General features: G+C 39.6%; 1 protein-coding gene across 4 annotated transcripts in view; it reads left to right on the top strand.

Moving 5' to 3' along the window:
* PIEZO2 (piezo type mechanosensitive ion channel component 2) overlaps positions 1–27,821 on the top strand; it is a gene marked incomplete at its 5' end in the record, with an annotated part of 335,237 nt that overhangs the window by 107,785 nt on the left and 199,631 nt on the right. For all 4 annotated transcript variants that reach the window (XM_082853234.1, XM_082853232.1, XM_082853233.1 and 1 more), the window contains one exon: positions 13,588–13,713. In XM_082853234.1, the coding sequence (XP_082709360.1) occupies positions 13,588–13,713 (126 nt within the window). The remainder of the gene's footprint in view (positions 1–13,587; positions 13,714–27,821) is intronic.

The following is a 27,821-nucleotide window of genomic DNA, read 5'->3' as shown; positions in this document are numbered from 1 at the left end:
ATGAGGTTCCTGTGAAGGCTTCCCTGTGCTGGAAGCAGCCCCTGTGTTCAGGATGCTTATGGCCTATCCGAGGTCCATCAATGTCTAGAACCAGATGGCCCAGTGGCCCAGCAGGCCATGACTGTGGCACTTATCCCCTGTGGATATTCCTGACTGTTGACTCTTGACTGCCCACAGCTGAGTTCCTCCCCAGGAACTGTCTTCAATGGTAGGAAGCTGCAAGTTACACCCATCTGTGGGGACAGCCCACATCTAATTTCTGGTCAGTGATGGGGGGTGGGTGAGATACAAAGGTTCAGCCCCCTTGCCTCAATCCTAGACAACTGTGAAGGGCCATTCCAACTCCAGGCTCCCCAAGCACCAGCTGAGGCCCCGCCGGAGCTGCATCCCAGGCCAGCCCTGCCCCTTCACCCCCCGTTGGTGTCCTTGCCGAGCACCCTCCCAAGTAACTGTCTGCACAGCAGTCTCAACTCAGAGCCTGTTTCCTGGGAACCAACCCAGGACAGCAACTCACATTATAACATACGTATTCCTAAGTGTCAGATACAGACACTATGCAGTGTGGGAGTCAGAAGGAGGTCCCTGTGGTCAAAGCAGTAAGGAAAGATGCAGAAGAAATACGGCCTGGTCACAAGTGGTAAATTTGGAAGCAGGAGAGGAGTAGACACGTGGTGCGGCAGCGTCACTCCCTCCCCTGGCCCCTTAGCCACCATCCCCACACCCTGAGCACCGTTCTTCTCCCTGATTCTATCGGCTTCATTGTGGGGAACATTTTAGAAGCAATTACAACACTTTAAAACTTATTAAGGAATAGTACATAAAGCCAGGGTAGGGCTTCCCTGGTGGTACAGTGGTTAAGAATCCTCCTGCCAATGCAGGGGACACAGGTTTGAGCCCTGGTCCGGGAAGATCCCACATGCCGTGGAGCAACTAAACCCGTGTGCCACAACTACTGAGCCTGTGCTCTGGAGCCTGTGTGCCACAACTACTGAGCCCGTGTGCCACAACTACTGAAGCCTGCATGCCTAGAGCCCGTGCTCCGCAAAAAGAGAAGCCACTGCAATGAGAAACCCACTCACCACAACGAAGAGTAGCCCCCCACTCGCCGCACCTAGAGAAAGCCCACGCACAGCAGTGAAGACCCAACACAGCCAAAAATAAATAAGGAAAATAAATAAATTTTAAAAAGCTAGATTAATAAAAACTAGTTACAATAGTATTGAAAAAAAATAGCCAGGGTTATAAATGATAGGTCCAAATGGGAAGGGAGAGGGGAAAAAGTATTTTTTTGGCTTCAGTAATACGCCAGTAACAAAATTGGAAATAGAAAATGGAGCTTTTGCAAGGGAGGATTAAGAGGTGGGGCACAGGGGGAATTCCAAGTCCCACTCGGAGACATGCCATGGAAGCTTCTAGTCTAGTTGGGAAGAACTTTGGGGGAATAATCTTGTCATGTATTCTTCCATTGGCTTTTGTAGTGTTCCCAGAAAGCCTCTCTATGAGTCATTCTTTTTAGCAAAGAAGGGTTTTGGGCAGTGCTGGAATGATGGCCTCAATGAGATTTCAACTAGAACATATAGTAGATGTGTATTTCTTCTCTCCATTTATATTAGTTTCATGCCAATGAAATGGCTATTCTTGTAAGTCAAATGGTGAGTATTAGCAACTTCACATACGCAACCTGAAAGCTTGACTGTTCAGTTTATTTTGCAGTCCCAGCACCGTCTTTCCAGCTAATAGGTGTTTGTATTTAACCTCATTTTGAAGGGAAAACACTCAGTTTTATGTATCAACCTGCTTTTCATTTGTTCTATTGGGAGTCTAAAATTATAGGAAATTCATTAAATATAAATACTTGCTTTCCAAGCTGGTGTTCTTTTTTTCTAAATGCCATATATATTGGCTTCATGGTGCTTCTACTAGGCCTTTCTAATTAAATTGTAAATAAATAATAAAAGTATCTTGGGGGAAGACTAAAGGAGACTTTGAAATATATTTTAAAAACTCGTTGAACTCTGTATAAATACAGAGTTTGTATTTGATTCATTAACTTATCTATAAACCCACATCAATGAAATTTTTGCTGTTTCATTTTTACCGCAGAGAATATTACCAAAAGGCTCCGAGCTCTCCTTGGAGAATTGGTAGGATAGGGGAATTCATAGCTTCATGGATCTTGCACGTTAACTGTCACCTTTAAAATCACTTGAAAGCTAGAGTTTGGGAATGTTGCCTTAAAGCAGCAGCCTCTGAGGGTTCAAGATGGTGGAGTAGAAGGATGTGTGCTCACTACCTCTTGCAAGAGCACCGGAATCACGGCTGACTGCTGAATGATCATTGACAGGAAGACACTGGAACTCACCAAAAAAGATATCCCACATCCAAAGACAAATGAGAAGCCACGAGGAGATGGTAGGAGGGGCACAATCACAATATAATCAAATCCCATAACCACTGGATGGGTGACTCACAAACTGGAGAACAATTATACCACAGGAGGCCACCCACTGGAGCGAAGGTTCTGAGCCCCACATCAGGTTTCCCAGCCTAGGGGTCCAGCAACAGGAGGAGGAATTGCCAGAGAATCAGACTTTGAAGACTAGCGGGATTTGATTGCAGCACTTCAACAGGGCTGGGGGAAACAGAGACTCCCCTCTTGGAGGACACACAAAGTACTGTGTGCATCAGGACCCAGGGGGAAGGAGCAGTGACCCCATAGGAGACCAAACCACACCTACCTGCTGGTGTTAGAGGCTCTCCTTCAGAGGCGGGGGGTGACTGTGGCTCACGGTGGGGACAAGGACACTGGCAGCAGAAGTTCTGTGAAGTACTCCATGGCGTGAGCCCTCCCGGAGTCTGCCATTAGCCCCACCAAAGAGCCTGTAGCCTCGAGTGCTGGATCACCTCAGACCAAACAACCAACAGGGAGGAAACTCAGCCCCACTCATCAGCAGACAAGCGGATTAAAGTTTTACTGAGCTCTGCCCACCAGAGCGACACCCAGCTCTACCCACCACCAGTCGCTCTCATCAGGAAGCTTGCACAAGCCTCTTGGATAACCTCATCCACCAGACAGCAGACAGCAGGAGCACGAAGAACTACAATCCTGCAGCCTGTGGAATGAAAACCACATTTGCAGAAAGATAAACAAAATGAAAAGACAGAGGACTATGTACCAGATAAAGGAACAAGATTCAAACCCAGAAAAACAATTAAATGAAGTGGAGATGGGAAACCTTCCAGAAAAAGAATTCATAATAATGATAGTGAAGATGATCCAGGACCACGGAAAAAGAATGGAGGTAAAGATCGAGAAGATGCAAGAAATGTTTAACAAAGACCTAGAAGAATTAAAGAACAAACAAACAGAGATGAACAATACAATAACTGAAGTGAAAAATACACTAGAAGGGATCAATAGCAGAATAACTGAGGCAGAGGAACGGATAAGTGACCTGGAAGACAGAATGGTGGAATTCACTGCTGCGTAACAGAATAAAGAAAAAGGAATGAAAAGAAAAGACAGCCTAAGAGACCTCTGGGACAACATTAAATGCACCAACATTCGCATTATAGGGGTCCCAGAAGGAGAAGAGAGAGAGAAAGGACCAGAGAAAGTATTTGAAGAGATGATAGTCAAAAACTTCCCTAACACGGGAAAGGAAATAGCCACCCAAGTCCAGGAAGCACAGAGAGTCCCAAGCAGGATAAACCCAAGGAGAAACATGCTGAGACACACAGTAATCAAACTGACAAAAATTAAAGACAAAGAAAAATTATTAAAAGCAACAAGGGAAAAATGACAGATAACATACAAGGGAACTCCCATAAGGTTAACAGCTGATTTCTCAGCAGAAACTCTACAAGCCAGAAGGGAGTGGCATGATATATTCAAAGTCATGAAAGGGAAGAACCTGCAACCAAGATTACTCTATACAGCAAGGATCTTATTCAGATTTGATGGAGAAATCAAAAGCTTTACAGACAAGCAAAAGCTAAGAAAATTCAGCATCACCAAACCAGCTCTACAACAAATGCTAAAGGAACTTCTCTAAGTGGGAAACAAACACAAGAGAAGAAAAGGACATACAAAACCAAACCCAAAACAATTAAGAAAATGGTAATAGGAACATACATATTGATAATTACCTTACATGTGAATGGATTAAATGCTCCAACCAAAAGACACAGGCTGAATGGATACAAAAACAATACCCATATATATGCTGTCTACAAGAGGCCCACTTCAGACCTAGGGAAATGTACAGACTGAAAGTGAGGGGATGGAAAAAGATATTCCACGCAAATGGAAATCAAAAGAAAGCTGGAGTAGCCATACTCATATCAGATAAAATAGACTTTAAAATAAAGAATGTTACAAGAGACAAGGAGGGACACTACATAATGATCAAGGGATCAATCCAAGAAGTACATATAACAATTATAAATGTATATTCACCCAACATAGGAGCACCTCAATACATAGGCAAATGCTAACAGCTGTAAAAGAGGAAATTGACAGCAACACAATAATAGTGGGGGACTTTAACACCTCACACCAATGGACACATCATTCAGACAGAAAATTAATAAGGAAACACAAGCTTTAAATGACACAATAGACCAGATAGATTTAATTGATATTTATAGGACATTCCATCCGAAAACAGCAGATTACACTTCTCAAGTGCACAAGGAACATTCTCCAGGGTAGATCACATATTGGGTCACAAATCAAGCCTCGGTAAATGTAAGAAAATTGAAATCATATCAAACGTCTTTTCCGACCACAACGCTATGAGATTAGAATTAAATTACAGGGGAAAAAAATGTAGAAAACACAAACACATGGAGGCTAAACAATACGCTACTAAATAACTGAGAGATCACTGAAGAAATCAAAGAGGAAATCAAAAAATACCTAGAAACAAATAACAATGAAAACATGACGATCCAAAATCTATGGGATGCAGCAAAAGCAGTTCTAAGAGGGAAGTTTATAGCAATACAATCCTACCTCAAGAAACAAGAAAAACCTCAAATAAACAATCTAAACTTACACCTAAAGGAATTAGAGAAAGAAGAACAAACAAAACCCAAAGTTAGCAGAAGGAAAGAAATCATAAAGATCAGAGCAGAAGTAAATGAAATAGAAACAAAGAAAACAATAGCAAAGATCAATAAAACTAAAAGCTGGTTCTTTGAGAAGATAAACAAAATTGATAAACCTTTAGCCAGACTTATCAAGAAAAAGAGGGAGAGGACTCAAATCAATAAAATTAGAAATGAAAAAGGAGAAGTTACAATGGACACTGCAGAAACACAAAGCACCATAAGAGACTACTAAAAGCAACTCTATGCCAATAAAATGGACAACCTGGAAGCAATGGAAGAATACTTAGAAAGGTATATAACCTTGCAAGACTGAACCAGGAAGAAATAGAAAATATGAACCGACCAATCACAAGTAATGAAATTGAAACTGTGATTAAAAACCTTCTAACAAACAAAAGTCCAAGACCAGATGGCTTCACAGGTGAATTCTATCAAACATTTAGAGAAGAGCTAACACCCATCCTTCTCAAACTCTTCCAAAAAATTGCAAAGGAAGGAACACTCCCAAACTCATTCTATGAGGCCACCATCACCCTGACACCAAAAGCCGACAAAGATACTACAAAAAAAGGAAATTACAGGCCAGTGTCACTGATGAATATAGATGCAAAAATCCTCAACAAAATACTAGCAAACAGAATCCAACAACACATTAAAAGGATCATACACCGTGATCAAGTGAGATTTATTCCAGGGATGCAAGGATTCTTCAATATATGCAAATCAATCAATGTGATACACCATATTAACAAACTGAAGAACAAAAATCATGTGATCATCTCGATAGATGCAGGAAAAGCTTTTGATAAAATTCAACACCCATTTATGAGAAAAACTCTCCAGAAAATGGGCATAGAAGGACCTACGTCAACATAATGTAGGCGATTTATGACAAACCCACAGAAAACATCATTCTCAATGGTGAGAAACTGAAAGCATTTCCTTTAAGATCAGGAACAAGACAAGGATGTCCACTCGCCACTGTTATTCAACATAGTTTTGGAAGTCCTAGCCACGGCAATCAGAGAAGAAAAAGAAATAAAATGAATACAAATTGGAAAAAAAAGAAGTAAAACTGTCACTGTTTGCAGATGACATGATACTATACAAAGAGAATCCTAAAGATGCCACCAGAAAACTACTAGAGCTAATCAATGAATTTGGTAAAGTTGCAGGATACAAAATTAATGCACAGAAATCTCTTGCATCCTATACACTAACAACGAAAGATCAGAAAGGGAAATTAAGGAAACAATCCCATTCACCATTGCAACAAAAAGAGTAAAATATCTAGGAATAAACCTACCTAAGGAGGTAAAAGACCTGTACTCAGAAAACTATAAGACACTGATGAAAGACATCATAGATGACACAAGCAGATGGAGAGATATAACGTGTTCTTGGATTGGAAGAATCAATATTGTCAAAATGACTAAACTACCTGAAGCAATCTACAGTTTCAGTGCAATCCCTATCAAATTACCAGTGGCATTTTTCACAGAACTAGAACAAAAAAATCTTAAAATTTGTATGGAGACACAAAAGACCCTGAATAGCCAAAGCAATATGGAGGGAAAAAAATGGAGCTGGAGGAATTAGGCTCCCTGACTTCAGACTATACTACAAAGCTACAGTAACCAAGACAATATGGTACTGGCACAAAAACAGAAACATAGATCAATGGAACAAGATAGAAAGCCCAGCGGTAAACCCATGCACCTATGGTAACTAATCTATGCCAAAGGAGGCAAGGATATACAATGGAGAAAAGACAGTCTCTTCAATAAGTGGTGCTGGGAAAACTGGGCAGCTGCATGTAAAAGAATGAAATTAGAACACTCCCTAATACCATACAAAAAATAAACGCAAAATGGATTAAAGACCTAAATGTAAGACTGGACACTGTAAAACTCTTAGAGGAAAACATGGGAAGAACACTCTTTGACATAAATCACAGCAAGATCCTTTTTGACCCACCTCCTAGAGAAATGGAAATAAAAACAAAAATAAACAAATGGGACCTAATGAAACTTAAAAGCTTTCGCACAGCAAACGAAACTATAAACAAGACGAAAAGACCACCCTCAGAATGGGAGAAAATATTTGCAAATGAATCAATGGACAGAAGATTAATCTCCAAAATTTATAGACAGCTCATGCAGCTCAATATTAAAAAAACAAATAACCCAATCCCAAAATGGGCAGAAGACCTAAATAGACATTTCTCCAAAGAAGACATAAAGATGCCCAAGAAGCACATGAAAAGCTGCTCAACATCACTAATCATTAGAGAAATGCAAATCAAAAGTACAGTGAGGTATCACCTCACACCGGTCAGAATGGGCATCATCAGAAAATCTACAAACGATAAATGCTGGAGAGGGTGTGGAGAAAAGAGAACCCTCTTGCACTGTTGGTGGGAATGTAAATTGATACAGCCACTGTGGAGAACAGTATGGAGGTTCCTTAAAAACAACTAAAAATGGAATTACCATATGACCCAACAATTCTACTGGGCATATACCCAGAGAAAACCATAATTCAAAAAGACACATGCACCCCAGTGTTCATTGCAGCACTATTTACAATAGCCAGATCATGGAAGCAACCTAAATGCCCATTGACAGTTCGAATGGATAAAGAAGATGTGGTACATATATATAATGGAATATTACTCAGCCATACAAAGGAATGAAATTTGGTTGTTTGTAGAGACGTGGATGGACCTAGAGACTGTCATAAAGAGTGAAGTAAGTCAGAAAGAGAAAAACAAATATCGTATATTAATGCATATATGTGGAATCTAGAAGAATGGTACAGATGAACTAGTTTTCAAGGCAGAAATAGAGACACAGATGTAGAGGACAAACGTATGGACACCAAGTGGTGAAAGCAGGGTTGGGGCATGGTGGTACTGGGATGAATTGGGAGATTGGGATTGACATATGTACACCAATATGTATAAAATAGATAACTAATAAGAAAATGAGTTGTATAAAACTAATTTTATACAACTGTATAAAATAATAAAATAAAATTCTGTATAAAAAATAAAATAAAATTCAAAAAATAGCCTCTGAATACTTTCAAAAGTATTATAAATAAGGAGTTAGATTTATACCTGTGTTTAAATCCCAGTTCCTGGATGTAATCTACGGGGTAACAGTAGTATTTTTTTTTTTAACTCTATTTGAGGAAATATATTACAGATAAACAAAATCAATGAATAAAACCCAAATTAAAATTGATTGAAAAAACTCTACTTTTTCTCCTTGTTATTTATTCTTTCTGTTAATATTGAATTTCTTCTGCTTAATAACCAGAGAAAAATAGTATATAAGTATGCAGTTTGATCCCGTGTCATGCTGGCCATAAATTGCCTATTTTGTGAACCTGCTCTCTGAGTTACTTTGGGAAATCATCTTGAAGTTAGCATATATATTTTTAAGTCTTTTAAACATATGCCCCATTTTCTTATGTTTCTAATTATGAGTGATTATTTATTACGTGACATATCCTTGGATGATTTGTATTTCTTGTATAAATAAGACTGACTACTCAAAACTCATGGGCAACATAATACGCTCAATTATTTCTGTGCACACAAAATACTTCCAAAACCAGAAAAACAGAGATCATTTCTAGAAATGCCATGAATTAATTGGAGCATGGCTGTAATTAGGGGTGTGTGTGCGTGAGTGTGAGTGTGTGTGTGTATGAAAATAAATATCTTTTTACCCATTTCTTTCGCTCCTATTCATGACTGAAGTTCCACGTTTTCCTTTAGTATCATTCCCCTTCAGCCTGAACAAGCTATGTTAGCATTTCTTTTAGAGCAGATCTCCTGGTGACAAATACTCTCAGTGTTCCTTAGTCTGAAAATGTCTTCTTTTTGTCTTCATTCCTGAAGGATGTTTTCACAGGATATAGAATCCTGGGTTCATAGTTCTTTCCTTTCATAACTTTAAAGATGCTTTTCCAGCTATTCTGTTCTTCACCGTTTGTGATGAAAAATATGTGGTAATTCAGAGTTGTCCCCCTGTGTGTAATGTGACATTTTTCTCTCTCTGCTTTTGGAGTTTTTCTTTATGTTAGATTTCCAGCCAGTTGGTTATTCTGAGTCTGTTGTGGTTTCTTCAAGTTCATCCTTTTTACATTTGCTGAGTGTATTGAGTGTGTAAATTATGTCTTCAATAAATTTGGGGAATTTTTAGCTATCATCCAAATTTTTTTCTGGACCACTCTCTCTTTCCTCTCTTTTGGTAAGTCTGATGACATAAATGACACAAACGATGGGCCTTGATCCTTTGATCTCAGACCTGAGAGCAGATGAATTTTTTCAATCTTTAGCCCTCTGATAGTCAAAGTCCATAATTTCTATTAATCTCTCCAGATTACTGACTCATTTCTTTGTCATCTCTATTCCACTATTGAGTCCATCAAGTGAATTTTAAATTTCAGATGTTGTATTTTTTCAATTCTAAAGTTTTTATTTCTTGCTTGTTTTTTTTCTCTTTCTATGCTGACAGCTTCGAGCTCTCCATTTCAAGATTATTTACCTTGACCTCGTGGAGTGTGGTTGTAAGGGATGCTTTAAAGTCATTTTCTAATAATTCCAGCATCTGGGTAATTTCAAGGTTGACTTCATTGTCTTTTCTCTTGAGAATTGGTCAGATTTTCCTGGTGTTTCCTATGCCAAGTAATTTGGGATTATATCCTGGTCACTTTGAATATTGTGTTATGAATCATTGGGTCATCTCAAAATCCTCTGGATAATGTTGATTTTTTTTCCCTTTGTTTCTGTGGTTTAGCAGGCAGTCTGGTTGGTTTCAGCTCACAAGCTTTGTCTCACTTTCTGTGGCTGCTGGTTCCAATGTCAGTTCAGTTCTCAAACCTCTGCTTTTCTATTTGGGTCTGCTTTGTGCACGTACCCCTCAGGGGTCGGTCTGGGACCTGTGTGGTTCTTTGTATCGTAGTTCAGTTCCGAAAGCTCTTTTGGGTCTGTTCCACGCATGTGTAGCTTGGGGGTGAGACCAGGACTTACACTGGTTTATAACAGAATTAGAGGATCCCCCTCTGGGTCTCTTCTCACCAAGATTTCCCCTTTAGTCTTTAGCTCTTGGGACCCCTTCCCCCAGTTCCTCTGGTCAGAGAGCGAGAATGGGGTGGAGGAGACTTTAGATGCCTTCAGGGCAGCAGCAGCTTTGCAACCAGGACAGTCTTTGGAAGCAAGATCAGGAGGGAAAAAAAGTTTTTGAAAGAGTATGTATCTGATGGTATTACACTCCAACTAATTAATTCAGTCTTATTATTAGTTAGCAAGAAGTTATGGGGTTAGAATAGGGTAGATACAACAAGGTCCTACTGTATAGCACAGGGAACTATCTTCAGTACTGTCTTGTAATAACCTGTAATGGAAAGAATCTTAAAAAGAATATATACAATGTAAAAAATGAATCAACTAATTAACTGTTTTCTATGTTTTTAAAAAAGAATCTTATATTAGGCAAATTTATCCTTCAAAAACACAAAAGAAAGAAGTAACAGAGGAAATGAGGGAAAAATATGTATGACATACAGGAAAAAAATAGCAAAATGACAAAAACATATCCTTATCAGTAGTTATTTTAATATGATTGGATTAAACTCGCCAATGAAAGGTAAAAGGAGTAGAATACGTAATAAAACATGACCCAATTATATGTTGTCTACAGGAGATTCACTTAAAATCGAAAGACAAAGTTGGTTGAAAGTGAAGGGATGGAAAAAGATATTCTATGCTAATAAATAACCAAAAAGTGCTGCGGTGGCTGCATTAGTATTAGACAAAATGTATTTTAAGTAAAAAAACTGTTACAAAGAAGGACATCATATATTGATAAAAGGTCAATTCAAGAAGATGTAACAATTATAAACATATACTCAGCAAACAACAGAGCCCCAAAATATATGAATCAAACATTGGCAGACTTGAAGGGAGAAATAGACAATTCTACAATAATAATTGGATACTTCAGTAGCCCACTTTCAATACTGGAAAGAACATCTAAATAGAAGAATGATAAGGAAAAAGAAGACTTGAACAAAACTATAAACCAACTAGACCTAACAGATAAGTATGAAATTCTTCACTCAGCAATAGGAGGATTCCTGTTCTTCTCAAGTTTACATGGAATATGCTCCAGGATAGACCATATGTTAGACCATGGAAAAATTCTCAAGAAATTTGAAAAGATTGAAAGCATATAAAGTATCTTCTCAAAGTACAATAGAAACTAAGACATTAATAACAGAAGGAAAATTGGAAATATGGAAATTAAACAATGCATTCTTAGACACCAGTGGGTCAAAGAGATAATCACAGGGGAAATTAAAGAATACTTAGAGACAAATGGAAGCAAAACATAACATACCAAAACGTATTGGATGCAGCAAAAGCAGTGATCACAGGGGAATTTATAGCTGTAAACAACTATCAAAAAAGAATGATCTCAAATCAATACCCTAGATTTACACCTTAAGGAGCTAGAAGGAGAAGGGCAAACTAAACTGCAAACTAGCAGAATGAAGGAAGTAATAGAGGTGAGAACAGAGCTAAATGAAACAGAGAATAGAAAAACAATAGTGAGAATCAACAAAACCAAAAGTTGTTTCTTTGAAAAGATCGACAGAATTGACAAACCCTTGGCTAAACTCATACATCAAAAGTGAGACAAAATGAGACATTTTAGTTATATTTGTATTTATGTTTATGACATTTTAGACCTTTAAGCTCCATTTTTTAGGGTAATCACCTGTTCTTTTCAGGACTTCCAGCTGATTGAATCAGTTTGCCCAGATTATCAAGAAAAATATCTTTATTTAGTAAAGTCAGTTCATTACAGACTTTAATCTGATCAGATGTTTGATTAGACTGACACATTGACAAAACCATTTACAATACAGTTTTGGTTGCTAATTTAAGTTGTATCTTGTTTTCTATCTGATTATTGCTAATGCAGAGGAGATGCAAGATGCATCTCCTATTGCTAATGCAGAGGAGATGCAAGAGGAGATTGCAAGATGATATTGCATCTGAATCATTTTTGTGTATTTTTTTCTAATAGTTGGTCTGTGGATTCAGTTTGACATTCTATATTGATGATGATGTCATCTGCAAATAATTCCATTTGATCATATTTGTAAATAATTCTAGTTATTACAACTCTTCTTTCTTTTCCTTATAACACTGGCCGGTACAACCAGTGATATAAGTGGCAAGGGTATCAAGTGTCCTTGATGGTTCTCTGATATTAATACGACTATGTCTAAAATTCCACCATAAACAGGATATTTGCTTTAGTTATGGCATAAATTCTTTATTATCTTTTTCTTTTTCTTTCTTGGCTGCATTGGGTCTTCATTGCTGTGTGCGGACTTTCTTTAGTTGCGGCGAGCAGGAGCTACCCTTCGTTGCGGTGCGCAGGCTTCTCATTGCGGTGGCTTCTCTTTGTTGCAGAACACGGGCTCTAGGTGCGTGGGCTTCAGTAGTTGTGGCGTGTGGGCTCAGTAGTTGTGGTTTGTGGGCTCTAGAGTGCAGGCTCAGTAGTTGTGGTGCATGGGCTTAGCTGCTCTGTGGCATGTGGCATCTTCCTGGACCAGAGATCGAACCTGTGTACCCTGCATTAGCAGGCAGATTCTTAACAACTGCGCCATCAGGGAAGTCCCAATTCTTTATTATCTTAAGGATATTTCCTTCTATTCCTAGTTTTCTGAGTGTTGTATTATTTTACTGTAAATAGATTTTGAACTTAATGAGATTCTTATTCCATATCCATTAAGAAAATTATCATATCAGCCTACCAGTATATGACTTATCCTTACAGATTTGTTACTATTAAGCCACATTTCTTTCTCAGCAATAAATACTAGCTTATTGTGATGTATTGCATTTTACCTTGCTATTTCAGTTAGTGAGCAAATATTTTTTTCAAATAATTTGTGTCTATATTCATAAGTAAAATGGGCTTATAAATTCCTTTCTTTTTCTAGTTTTATTTAATTTTGAAATTAAACTTACTCTAAATTGTAAAATGTTTTAAGCAACTTTCCTTCTTTTTCTACTCTCTGGAACTGTTTTTACAAGACAGGGATTATCTGTTTCATCAAAGTTGGCGGAACTCCCTTATAAAACTCTCTGGACCAGAGGCTTTCTAGTGGTTCCGTTTTGTGGTAACATATCCTGTGATAAATAGGAAAGCATCTTTCTTTCACGTCGCATTTTTAATCAGTGTTTATATAATTTTACAAAGGGAATAAGATGCTTTTAGCTTTAGACTAATAATTAAGAGAGTCATTGTTACACTTCATATTCTTTTGAGTCAGTCTACACAATAGGTAATGTAGAAATGTTTTCTACGTGGACTGGTACGAAGGTCAGAATGAGTGTGGTCATCTCAGGATTGCTCATAATCTCTGTGCTTTTCTTCCCAGGACACACAGGACGGTTGTTAAAGTCTCTGTGCTTCACCAGCTTTTCCTTCCTGTTGCTGCATATAATTTTCCACATCACGTTGGCAAGTCTGGAGGCACAGCACCGCATTGCACCTGGTTACAACTGTGAGTATGATGGTGGCTTTTTTTTAATATTACGTACGTGAATAACAAAGCTATGTGTCATAATGCTTATAGAAATCTAGGCAATGATGACATTACAAAATTTGTGACAATTTTTGGCCGTTTGTCAATCTAATACACTATAAATACATTCAAAGAAATTTATATACCTAGACAATGGGGTAATGTGAACAGCTTAATTCATGCATCTTCAACATATATTAGATATTAGACTGTGATCTGTATGTAAGACATTATGCTTGGATGTAGTCTAAAAAAAAATCAAGACTTACGTACAGACCCTGGTGCTTCCACTATGGCTGGTGAGATGAGACATGTACAGTACCTAATAAGATAAATACGAGTACAAACGTCAAATAAATACGACAGTGACTTCAGGCTTATTGTAAAGAATAATGTAAGATTTCGTACATCTTTATGGGAAAAATGTGAATGACACGAGAGTTTCTTTTTCAAACTGGGAGATTTTTTTGCTATTCATAAGGAAATGAATAAGGAAATATACCTTATACATATTATATTTTGAGGTTTTGATCTGAAAACGTCGACACGTATATGCTTTATCTAGGTAGGATCATCTTTCCAGAATTAACCTACCATTGGATAAATTCTACTTCCATTTTTGTAGGCTGTGTGATTGTCATTTGAAAGAAACAGAAGCATTTCAAGTAGATGGAATACAATCCACATGTTTTAAGTGAATATTTGAAATAGACTAAAATAATAGTTTTCAAATGGTCAGTTTTTCGCTGAGGAACCCATTTGTAGGTTTGAAATTTCCTGATCTTTCATAAATGCTAGCACAAGTGAAGTGAAGCAAACCAACCATTCCCTGTAAAATAAAAGCCAGATCAAAATTCTTCATGGATCAAATAGTATTAACATAAATGTAGTGAGAGATTCTTTAGTAAAATCTGTAGTCATAAATTATTCACTATCCCTCACTGTGTAACTTTTAGAGAGCTAAACTTTACAGAGCTAAAGTGAGCATTCATTCTGGCCATTTTATTGAGTGCTGAGTTCCTTGGACAATAGTGCCTATCAAAATGATTCTTGATTTAAGATCTGATGATTTAAGATATGGTTATTATTTTTTTAATTGAGATAGAATTCATATACCATAAAGTTCACCCATTTAAGGAACACAGTTTAGCGGTTTTTGGGTTGTGCAACCATCACCACTATCTAATTCCAAAACCCTTTCATCACCCCAGAAAGAAACCCTGCACCCATGAAGTTATTCTTCTTTCCCTCTCCATGCATCCCTAGGCAACCACTAATTTACTTTCTGCCTCTAGTAGTTATACCTGCTCTGGACATTTCATCCAAACAGAATTAAGTGATACGTGACCTTTTGTATCCAGCTTCTTTCACTCAGTATAATGTTTGCAAGTTTCATCCATGTTGTAGCCTGAGTTAGGGCTTCATTCCTTTTCATGGCTGAATAATATCCCATTGTTAAGATGTGGTTTTAATGCTTGATAAAAGTCATATCGTTATTAAAAACTCGATAAAATAAAATGTTTAAATAATGGTACTTTAGTTATATTATTATAATGATAAAAAGGATTTATTACATTTGGCCAGATTCAAGTCTCTTTGGACTTAGTAGAAATGTTAGCAATGATAGTTTGTATTGCTTCTTAATCAAAAATCCTTTGGGTAGTTCTTAATCAGGCATTCCTAGGGCCAGAAGGAAGAATTTTTAACCGTAAGTGTTGTCTGGAAGCTTGCCACCTTCCCAAAAATGAAAGCTGAATTTGAAGAAAAATAAATAGGTAGGTATACCAGATGAGACTCCATAACCAACTATATAATGTTATATATATAATAATGTTTTGATGTCAAAATTTTATTTACTTTCTCTTGAGTAATAATTCATACTACTGCAATGTAGAAAATAAAATATTGTCTTTTGTTTTTAAAAAAGGCTATTTCATGAATAATGAGCTCTCTTTATCACTGAAAGTATTTCATCACAGGATATATTACAACTCATCAGATTTTTCAAATTTGAGCTTATAAACTACAGCTTGCCTGTGTCTGCAGATACTTTTAGGTGCTGAGTGATGCTGTGGAAAGGACTGTGCTGGAGGGGGCTTAAATTAGGGTGTGAGCACATCGTTTCTTCCAATCCACAGTCTATGTCTTTCTATTTTTATTCAAAATAACATTTTCAATAATTCTATAAAGGTGAAAGTAAAAAATGTAATGTGAAATGTTAAGTCCATTTTCCGCATTTACAAACGAATGTACTGTGGAGTCTCTCCTATAAGGCATAGGCAGAGACGGACAGAAAGACATACAAACTTAAAGTACACACACATACACACACACACACCCCACATGCACACACACATGTACACACCATGTACACGCATACACACACACCACACATGCAAACACCACACACATACCACACACCCCACATATGCACACACCACACACATGCAGACACACACTACACACACACACACAAATCACACCACATATGCACACACACAGAAGCTCATTCTTGAGTTATCTGCTCCTTCTCAGGCAAGAATCCAAATTACTTAGACTCTTTGGATGGAAGATGAAGTCTGTCTTTCTTGGTGGTGAAGGATAGAGACCAGTCAGATCTGGCCTCTTGACATGCCTCTTCCTGGGCATTTCTTGCAGCCCAGTCTTGGAGAGCTAGGCCCGCCTTTCCTAACCTCCCAGCCAGATATGTGGGCTTCCAGACACTGTGCTTCCCTAGGTCATTTTATTCATGCACAGCTGACCTCCACTGCCCTCTTCACGGCGATGTGTCTTGAACACGTACAAGTCTATTGTACTGCCTTCCTTCCTTTTTTTTTTTTCGGTACGCGGGCCTCTCACTGTTGTGGCGTCTCCCGTTGCGGAGCACAGGCTCCAGACGCGCAGGCTCAGCGGCCAGGGCTCACGGGCCCAGCCGCTCCGCGGCATGTGGGATCTTCCCGGACCGGGGCACAAACCCGTGTCCCCTGCATCGGCAGGCGGACTCTCAACCACTGCGCCACCAGGGAAGCCCCCTTCCTTCCTTCCTTTTTGACGTCCCCATATAAAAGCTCTATTCTGTTCCACCCGAGCCAACATAATGAAAATCACAACAGTAAACTTTATTCCTAACAAGTTAAATTCCAATTTGAAATTTATTTCCACAAAAGCGAACGTTCCAATGTGAAGTTCCAATATCTTTGAAGTCACCGCAGAGAAGGGAGACACAAAAGAATGAGTTAGAAAAGGGATTTGAGTGCCGTAGTCACCTTGAAGGTGAGTCTACATAGAGAAAGCAGCAGTTTCTTCTAAAAATCGGGTGGTGCTGCAACACCATTGGCTCACAAGGTCTACATACTTTTTTGGTTCAGCTTCATGTGCAGTGTTTCAAAGCAATACATTCTTGAAAAGGGATAAAAAAGCAGAGCAAACAAACTTGAGTTTTGCAAACTAGTTTAGTCCAAGATTGACACAAACCAGGTTTTCAGCCTGGAGCATTTTTTAACGATCAAGTTATATAAACTCTTGAAAAACCCTGTCTGCGTGGTAATGGAAACACTGACTTTTCATTTCTGGCTGACTTCGCCTCACTCGTGTTATTGTTTCTCCAGCATTTGGAGTTTCGATTACACCATCCGAGTTGTAAACACAAACTCCGCTATTTTGATATCCCACATTTGAAGTGGCTTCAAATAGCCTTTTTTTTTTTTTTTTTTTTTTTTTTTTGGCAGCTGTAGAGGTAAAGTAGCAAAACTTCAAATAAAAAGACACAAAGTGCCTGGCCGGCTGTGTTGTGCCTTCTGAATGCTTTCTCTGTCTGTGAGACTTTGTCAAATTAAAATGAAGGAATCCAGACAGGTCCGGGTTCCCCATCTTACTCAAGTGGTCTTCAGACTCCGAACCACCAAGCGCTCATTTATATGAGTTTAATTTGGTTTCCCTAACGACTCCTCTCCCCGTTTAAAACTCATATACCCTCACCCAAGTTCTGGCAAAAGCTCCCAGCATCCCTCAGTAATCTGAGACGTGTGTTTGGGGGACAGCGGTAGCATTTATAAACATTGAGCCATTGAAAGTTCTTTCCCCCCAGAGCCCTGTGAATAGTCACTGGCAATAGTGAACGCTGTTTCAAACCAGCCCAGTTAGTGCTTGACCAGCTGGCGCGTTTGTTAAAGATGCTGTTGTGCAGAAGGGGGCCCTACCACCCCTCCCCCTTCACTTCCAAAACGGTGCTTTCACAGGTAAGTGAGGTAATCCATGGGGCAGGGGCACCTCTGTGAATTTTCCTCAAACATGTGTTGTGCCGCTTACTAAAATATTTTCATTCTGTCAAAACTATACTGTTTCAATCAATGTAAACCCGGCTTCAATTATGTCACTACAGAGCCCATAGAAGTAGTCTGTTAGCCTCAGTGGCGGACCTGTGGCGCTCTTGGTGGAATTGCAGGGCCAATCTGGACGCTGGGGCTGTGCTGAAGCAGGCTGTTGATTGAAAGAAACTTTTGAGCTCAAAACTATGAAGGGAAGATTTGTGGTGATAGTAGCTACTATGTATAGAGCACCTAGTATCTGTAGGGTCACTGTATCCCTTTTCCGATTAATGACTCCTTTTTTCTTGTTACAAATTGGCTCCAATATCCTTTGAGGAGGGCACTCCATACACACCAGCCCATTCCACTTAGGGTGGGTCGGGCTATGCAGGCAGGGCCTGAGATGAGTGGCCACCCTCTTCCAGGCTGGATCCGGCTGGAGACCGGGACTCATCGTATTCCTCCACGTAGGACTGTGCCTTCTTACGGTCTCTCTTCTCCAGGGAGTTACCTTTCTTTTGTATAAATGCAGTGCCCAGTCTGCACTTGGGGTTGAGGTGGGGGATGAGGCTGAGGCTGGAGGAGGTGGGGGGAGGGTGGCATTGAGGACAGGGATGAAAAGGTGGGCTCAGAGGGTGAGTGAGTGGCCCGGAGCCACCGCTGGTCTGAGCTGGGATCTTTCCTGCTCTTTCCTCCTCTCTGTGAAACCCCTTATTTATCATCTCTTTAGGATTATTTTCTCCACTGCACTTCCTAGGACTTTGGAGTAGTGCAGTTTCAAAGGGTTTAAATGAGTTTCTGGTATTCAGTCCATGGTTTTCTATTGTTTGGAGATTTGTCCTTATAAAGAATTGTGTCTTTTCTTTGCTTCATTCAGTTGCTGGACTCATCATTAGATCTGTTTCTCCCTGAGGGTCAGACCCCTCAAATCAGCAGTTTTCTCCCCCCCTGTAGGGGGAGGGGCACCTAGAGTTCCAACTTTTCTCATCCTGAGAGCACAGGAGACTCGGCCCAGGAGCCACTGACCAAGAGGTTATTCTAGGCCTTGATGGTACTTTATTCTACTGCCTTTCTGTCCTCAAAACACTAGGGTTCCAATGTCCAGACCCAGCGTCTGAAACCTCAGCAGGTGACAAGAAGACTCAGGGCCAGGCGTGGGCCTGGCGGGTCGGCACCCCACCCCGATGATGGTGGGGTGGGTGCGCAGTGAGCCCCTCCCTAGATGCTCTGCTTTCCAGAGCCCAGGCCTGGGTGGAGAGCACGGCTGAAAGGGAACTCTGGTAACCTGATGCTGATGAGTCAATGTTCCTGGAATGATGAATACAATTAGTTTTTACTGCCCAGGGCAAGGGGGCGAATTGGGATGGGAGCTCCATGGGGAAGAGAAACCCCATCAGGGTGAAAGTCTCGTAGGCCAGCGCTGGTTGGTATCTTGATTCACTTGGAGTGATAGTCGTAGAGTGACATATACTTTATCATCATTTTTCCAATAGAGTCTCTCATTTTATGGTAGAAACATTTTTCATGAGAATTTTTATACTATCCAATATATGAGTGAATTTAGGATCTCAGGTGACTGTGGGTAAGTTACTCATCTCTGTGCCTGAGTTTCTTTGACTGTAAAATGAAGGTGATGGTGGTCACTGTCTCACAGGGCTGCTGTGAGGGTTGAGTTAATACAGGCCATGCACTTGCCACAGTGCCTGCCCCATAGCAAGTGCTCCATGACTATAAACTATTATTACTGTTGTTGTTAATGTTTCTACTATTATTAGAGGAGTCATATTGCTTGCCTAAAATCACACACAGCGACAAGGGGGCAGAAATAACCCAGACCAAATTATACACAGTCATGTGGGTTAAACTTGGAAATTATGAAATGTACAAAACTTATGTGATACCAAATAATTCTCTGTGACCCCTTTATCTCAGTTTCTTACTAATTCTGTTATTGGGGGGTTTGTTCTGTGCTGTGTGGTTGAGATCCGGGGCAATGGTGAGACGGCTCTAGCTGCAAGGTGGTGTCAGTGACAGGGTCGTAGTGACACCTGCCCTCTGCCAGTACTTTTTTCTCTCCCTCAGTAACTTCCCTACCAGGAACTCACCCCTTCTCCGGGGCTGGGAATCCCATTCCCTCTTCTCCCTGAAAGCTTGTCCTCCACGCCCTGCCCCTCAGCACAGAGGAATATATAATCACTATATTCTTCACTATTTATCACGCTTTCTATATCATAGAATTTTAGAGGCAAGAGACAAAGGATGAAAAGGTAAGGAAAAGAAGAAACTAACATTTGTTGTTGTAAAGTCAACCAGCACTTTGCTCACACGATCTCACTTTAATCCTGACTGGCTCTTACCACCACCCTCCTGATCGGGGGTGAGGACCAGAGGCAGAAAGTGTCTTCCCTTAGGTCACTCAACTAGCAGCAGGATTTCAAATCGAGGTGTCCTTGCTCCACGGGCATCACGTGGCCTCCTAAGGTTACTGGGGAAAACTTTATGGCGAAATCGGGCTTTGGTGGATTAGATTGTGAGGGCTAGGTAAGAATAGGATACACAAATTTGGAAGCTGTGCTGGGTGAGCTCCAGGTGAAGTATTCGTGGTTGGCAGTGACTTAGTAACTTCACTTGGTGAGGATATTGGCCTCCCAGAATATCTTTCCCCGTAAGAGTGAGCAATGCAGACATGGCAGGGTCACGTGTGCCGTGGGGAATGCCTGGGTCAGGGCCTTCCAGCTCTCCAGACTCTAGGCATCGGGCATGGAACTTTTCATGCTGAGTTATAATCCCTGATTCTGTCTATTCTCCCATTAGCCTATGATCAGATTGAGCGGAGGGTTTGTCGTGTGTTATTTTTGTGACCTGAGCATCTGCTACAGTGGTCCATGGATAGAATCCTGCCCCCAAATTGTTTGAAGAGTGAATAAGTGAATTAGTAGCGGCAGAAAAGGAAATGAAAGGGTGAAATCAGATGACTCCCTTGTTTGAGGACCGCTTTTCCATGGATCCTCACCTTCCAGTCCGTGAGAGCAGCTCCAGGGCAGGGGCGTCCGTCCTCTCTCTGCTGAGCCCGACCCCCCTGCTCTGGGTGGACTCTGAACATCTTACTCTATGGTTGTTACCATTTCCCTTCTTTTCAATTCATGAGGAATTAGGAGAAAGACACGTCCACCTGAAGGCTTTTATTTCTCTTTAGAAATGATATATCAGGTAAAGTTACCTGGTGTTGATTTCCTTTGCAAAAGGAAACTTGGATTTCCATTTGGATTTGGGGATGTCAGGAGTGAATATATGAAAGACAAAGCTGGCCTTAGAAGTATCGAGGAGGGGAGGGGAGGAAACAGCTGGGAGCGGGGTGGGCCTCATTAATAGCTAGGTTCAGAGGAGAGACGCCTCCAGTGAATAGCCTTGGGCCCCTCTGCTCCACACCCCATGTCCACCGAGCCTGCTGTAAGATCCAGGAAATATCAGATGATTTGGGATCGACTGTGTTTGCTTAAATAACAATTTCCCTACCCTCAATTTCATGATGCAGCATTTCTAGTGTAAATTATTTACCATAAAAACTCTAAGGCAAATCTCTGTGGTGCGGGAGTAATCTTAACCTCAAAAGGCTAGGCGGACAACATAAAGCTCTAACTGTGTGTTGTCAAAGGCCCGGTATGATGCAAGGACCATTCAAGGGCATTGTGGAGGTAGCACAGCTGGGCAGGGAATAGTCCTGCCATTCCCGAAAGTATTAACTTTATGACACGGTTGAGTTATTCTTCAGACTTACAGAACTGGTGTATATTTAGGGATTAGGTGTGTGGATTCGTACATAAAACACATTTCTTTCCGTAAACAGAAATTTGGATTTAGAACAATCCTCTTGATTTCATGCATTAAAAATATATTTCAGGGATGTAGAAGGTTGGCAAAGAAGTTGCTGATATAATTTCTCTCTTACATTCATGTTTAGGGACATTTAAACATTTTCTAAGATGCCCATTGCAGGATCTGAGTATATAGATAATATTAAAGATATTACTATAAAATGTTATATTTGTAGACAAATGTTCTAAATATTGCATGTTGATAAATATGGTTTCAAAAGCTTTTCTTTCATTACCTTGCATTGTTACTTCGTTTACAATCTCTAATTTTTAAATGGGTGATCATTCTTGAAGACCCCAAAACCACGTTAAGAAGCAGCGCAGTGGAGTACGGGTTGATGGGTAGTTTCCGAAAGGGTGATAATAAAAACCAAAGCACCCTTGACATATAAACCAGAGGAATCAGGAGACGGCACACAGATTTCCTTCTTTTTAGTTTTGCAGAATCAGGAGGATATTTTCATTGCAATCTCATGTTTATTTTTATATGTACTCTTCCAAAAATATTATTTTGTGTTTATTTCCTTAACTGAGAAATTTGAATGTCATATTTAAATCGTAACAATGATAATCACGATATCTTGCATTGTTAATTTTGAAAATGTTTCTCCATAGAGTAGATTCTACAACAGCCACAAAGAAAATTAGTTTCAGGTTATTTACAATCCCACAGTCCTGTCACAGATGAATTTATGCAATAACTATTTATTGAACGCCTGCTGTGTGCCTGCCCTCACAGGCCTTGCAGTCCACTGGTGGAAGGTGGAGGCGGACGGAGGAGTGAACACCACTAGCAGAGCTGGTATTGAGGATGTAAAAAGATCAGTGGAAATATGCATAATAGGTTCTAGTCTGGCCTGGGATGGGAGACTTCCTGGAGGAAGGGATGTTGAGGCAGAAACCCAAAGGATGAAACCATGTAGCTATCCACAGTAACAACTATGAAAGTGCTGATCTATCATGAAATGCATACACCTCTATCATCTTATGAACTCTAAGATTAGAATTGACTCTGGGGATATAAACATACTCAGGCAAGTTCCTCTTATCAAATTTAAATGGAAATATCCTTGGAAAGAGTCAGTTTACTGTGAGATATTGAACAGCTCTTAAGATTGTAGCATTTAGGGCTTCCCTGGTGGCTCAGTGGTTGAGAGTCCGCCTGCCGATACAGGGGACACAGGTTCGTGCCCCGGTCTGGGAAGATCCCACATGCCGTGGAGCGGCTGGGCCCGTGAGCCATGGCCGCTGAGCCTGCGCGTCCGGAGCCTGTGCTCCGCATCGGGAGAGGCCACAACAGTGAGAGGCCCGCGTACCGCAAAAAAAAAAAAAAAAAAAAGATTGTAGCATTTACTCTGTGGACTAAAAGCAACATTTCTGCATCGTTGCCTAGAGTCTATCAGAGAATTTCACCAAATACATATCAAATTTAAAGTCAAGATCTTGCCTTGATGTATAACATCCAGAAAAAGTTAAAGATGGTTTTCCTCATTAATTGGTTATAGTAGAGGACAATAACAAAAACATTCCATTTATTTCTACATTTCTCTTCTGTTCCCCCCAAATAGATGGCAGTACTTCTTGATACTGTCATAATTCATGGAAGAATGACAGATAAAAACACCTATAAATTAAGGGTAACCTGAGTTCCAAAATATATGGTATAATACTACCTTTACCGGAAGCTATTTGTCAGTCTTATGGCTTGGTGTTGAGACATACACTTAGTCTATGTCTTACTCTGAAATGAAGGTGACTGAACGTTATCGATAGATGGCAATTCAGGCTGTTAGCATCTGCATTTTGAAGTCCTCCAAAACCTACATTATCTACTTGCATTTTGGTTTTTCAGACTTATTCAGAATCTCCTCCAAAAAGAACCTTAATTTTCACAACAAAAGAAACAAAAACAAAAACGGACACACACCTGATCCATAAAAAACTAATCAAGCAAAATCAGCCATAAAGTTAGGCAGTTTTTTTGTGTGTGGCCACACCAGTGTAACTGCTGCTACTCTATTGCTTCTTCATGTCACTAAGGTATTCTAATAGGCTGTGTCTGTAGATGACTTTTTTTAGGACTGGAAATGCTACCCTTCATGTTTTTAATTAGTTTTTAGAGTTAGAATAGAGAGAAGCAATAGTATAAAAACAATAGCTTTGGGGCTAGAGAATTCCTACTTCTGTTGTAGAGTCTGGCTGTGTTTCTGAAAAAGGTGTTAGAAATTGGACATATAAGAAGTTTTGCTCCTTGCTATCATGCAGCTAAATCATTTGAGTTCTCGAGCATTTGGTTGAATAAAACCAATGTTAAATTTAAAGTACATACTATATTGCCTTTTTTTTCAGGTGTACAGCAAAGTGATTCAGTTGTCCGTATACATATATCCTTTCTTTTACAGATTCTTTTCCCATACAGGTTATTACAGAATACTGAGTAGAGTTCCCTGTGCTGTACAGTAGGTCCTTACTGATTATCTATATATAGTATTGTGTATATGTTAATCCCAAACTCCTAATTTATCCCCCTCCCCACCTCTTTGCCCTTTGGTAACCGTAAGTTTGTTTTCGAAGGCTGTGAGTCTGTTTCTGTTTTGTAAATGAGTTCATTTGTATCGTTTCTTTAGATCCCACATATAAGTGATATCATATGATATTTGTATTTGTCAGGCTTACTTCACTTAGTGTGATCATCTCTAGGTCCATCCATGTTGCTGCAAATGGCATTATTTCATTCTTTTTTAAGTCTGAGTAATATTCCATTGTATATATGTACCTCATCTTCTTTGTCCATTGATGATGGACGTATAGGTTCCTTCCATGTCTTGGCTATAGTGAATAGTGCTGCAGTGAACATTGGGGTGCATGTATCTTTTCAAATTATGGCTTTCTCCAGATATATGCCCTGGAGTGGGATTGCTGGGTCATATGGTAGCTCTATTTTTAGTTTCATAAGGAACCTCTGTAGTGTTCTCCATAGTGGCTGCGCCATTTACATTCCCACCAACAGTGTAAGAGGATTCCCTTTTCTCCACACCCTCTCCAGCATTTATTATTTGCAGACTTGTTGATGATGGCCATTCTGACCAGTGTGAGGTGATACCTCACTGTAGTTTTGATTTGCATTTCTCTAATAATTAGCAATGTTGAGCATCTTTTCATGTGCTTTACTATGTTGTTTTGACATTTTTAAGATTTTCTAATTTCAACAAAAAGATGAAAATAGCAACTGCATTTCTTTAAGGTCAAGCGTGGAGCCTTAGGATGTCAAACATTTCAAGGCTGATAAAAAGCTTGATTTAGTTCAATTCGGTAATTTTGGGACTTTTACAAACATTAAAAAGCATCTGTATATAAAATATACTTGAGATTCTCCAAAGCTAGAAATATGGCAGCTTTAACAGTTATTCAGGGAGCAATTAATGCTTGGGAAATGTTACCATCTCTTTATTTCTTTATTATTTCTAAGTACCTTGGATACAATGAAGACTTATTAATGTAAAATACTTTGTGATGAGATTAAAGTTTATGTCATTTGTTTGAGTTTATTGAAGGTATACTAAATGAATATTTTACTTAAAAGAAAGGCAGATGCTTGCTGTATTAGAGCTGTCATTGAATCAGAGGCTCTTGTCTAAGTCTGAAAATCTTCTGACTTTCTGCCCTGGATGAGTCACTGTTTCTCAGTGGACTTGTGATTTCATGAAATAAAAGAGTGGCCGTGGGAGCAGATGAGCTGGACGTCTCACGGGGGGTGTTGGTAAGCACAGGTGGCATCGAGAAGTTGACAGAGTGAGATGCAGAGTCTTCATAATCGATTTGAAGACTTAATTCTTTATATCTGCGTGGATGTGTCACATACATGACATGTCAGTCATACCTGCCGTGTGTTATCTCCGTGTGATCTTCTGACATGTTGGCAATGTGACATTTCCCTCTATCCAAACAATTAAGTCATGCAAAACTTAAATTATTATTTAAGAACTCTCCTTTAGATAATTGTAAGCTTAAAATCCAGCCAGGATGGGAAGCCTCTGATGATATCTCTATAAGATCATTTACCCTTTCTATTCACTTGGATGCAGGTGAGCTCACCATTTCACCATTAAGACTCTGAAAGCAAAGCAAACCAAAACACGTGTTCCATTTAAAACAGCCAAGTCACTAGTTAATACTTAAAATTTTGAATCTGTAGGCTAGTGAAATGCAACAACAGGCATCTCATAAAACTGAATAATCAACGTATCTTTTTTGTCAACAAAATACAATGTATTCAGTGTTTTCTCTCTGTGCTTCAGTTATAGATAGACCTTCTCGTTAACAGTAACTGGCCTTTATTTTACTCTTGGAAATATTATTTTTTCTTGGCTTTGAGTCAAAGCAGTAAACATTCTCCATAATGGTGTAATTTTCAAATTTATTATGTTTTAGTAACTATACCAGTAAACTTTATACTCGATAATATACAATTCTCATAGAACTGGTATTTTTATTTATGTTTTAAAGTCAGAGGGACTAAATTTATTTCCTAGATTACGTCTACTTTTTTATGGCCTTAACACTTACTTTATTTATCTATTACTTAAAAAAAATTTTAATTGAAGTATAGTTGATATACAGTGTTGCTTAACACTTATTTTAAAATGATAGGCTGCCTGAAGTCCATGAATGTGCTTCTGGGAAAAGTAGGCTTTTTGTTTCTACTCGGATGAAACTAAGGGGTATTATTATAAGGATGTTGTGATTGGTTGGGAATCATGGAACTGGATCATGATAAGACTCCTCAGTCGGAAACTTACTCCAGGTAGCTGAGTCATCCAAGGCCTCATACACAAATTCCATGAAATCACGACGGACACTTTATTTCAATCCACAGAGGGAGGAGACATCCCCTTCCCCACCCCCAAGGATGTCAGAGTCACGGAAAGACAGCTCAAGTCCTTTCATCCATCCAACAAACAAACATTTATTAGTCACCCATGTGTGTTAGGCATTGTTCTAGATGCTTGGGATACAGTAGCTTAAAAACAGCACCAACTTAAATCCTAACCCTTGAGGAGCTGATATCCTGTAATGTGGGAGACATATAAATAAGCTTTATAATATTCCAGTGGTAATAATCACTAAGAAGAAAATTAACCCAGGAAGGTAGAAATGAAATATCGAGGTGAGCATGCTTGACATTTCAGGCAGGGAGGCCATGGAGAAACAAAGTGGACACATGGAAGAATGCAGCCACCGTCTCCTCCTGCTCACGCCTCTGCTTTAGGGCTCATTTGCTTCCACGGCACACACTCTGTACAGTTGTTTACGGAGCTGAAATGTTAAGTAGATTGAAGGATTATTCAAACAAGCCCATCGCATCCTCCTGTGATCAGCAGGGGGTACCCTACCCTCTTGATGTTACAGAGCCTGCCTCCCTACAGCCCTGCTCAGTTTTTGACCTCCTGTGGCCCCGCAGGGCATGCAGCATCCTCATTCCCAGGGTCAGGAGTATTTGTGACTAAGAATCTCTGCCAGTCTGATCTGCTTAGTGTTGTATGTCATGTGTTCAGCCATCTCGTTCTGTTGAGGGCAGGGGATCCCTCTCTCACCAACAGGTGAATAGGAGGTGGTCAAAACAGTATAAAGCCACTGTAATCAAGCCAGTTTGCTACTGGTGAAAAGAGAGACATATACATTAGTGGGGGAGAATAAGAGAGTCCAGAACTAGATCCACACATACATGGTCAGTTAATTTTCAACAGAGATGCAAAAGCAACTTTGTGGAGACGTAAATAATCGGGTTCCATATTTAAAATCTGTATTTAAATCAATTTTAAAATTCATTCCATCTTAAAATTCATATTAAAAATAAGGACGTCAATCCTTACCTTGTACCATATAGAAAAATTAACTCAAAATG

This window comes from Leucopleurus acutus (assembly GCF_964270905.1).
Source record: "Leucopleurus acutus genome assembly, chromosome: 13".
Lineage (NCBI taxonomy): Eukaryota > Metazoa > Chordata > Mammalia > Artiodactyla > Delphinidae > Leucopleurus > Leucopleurus acutus.
This window is presented reverse-complemented; position numbering and strand designations above follow the sequence as displayed.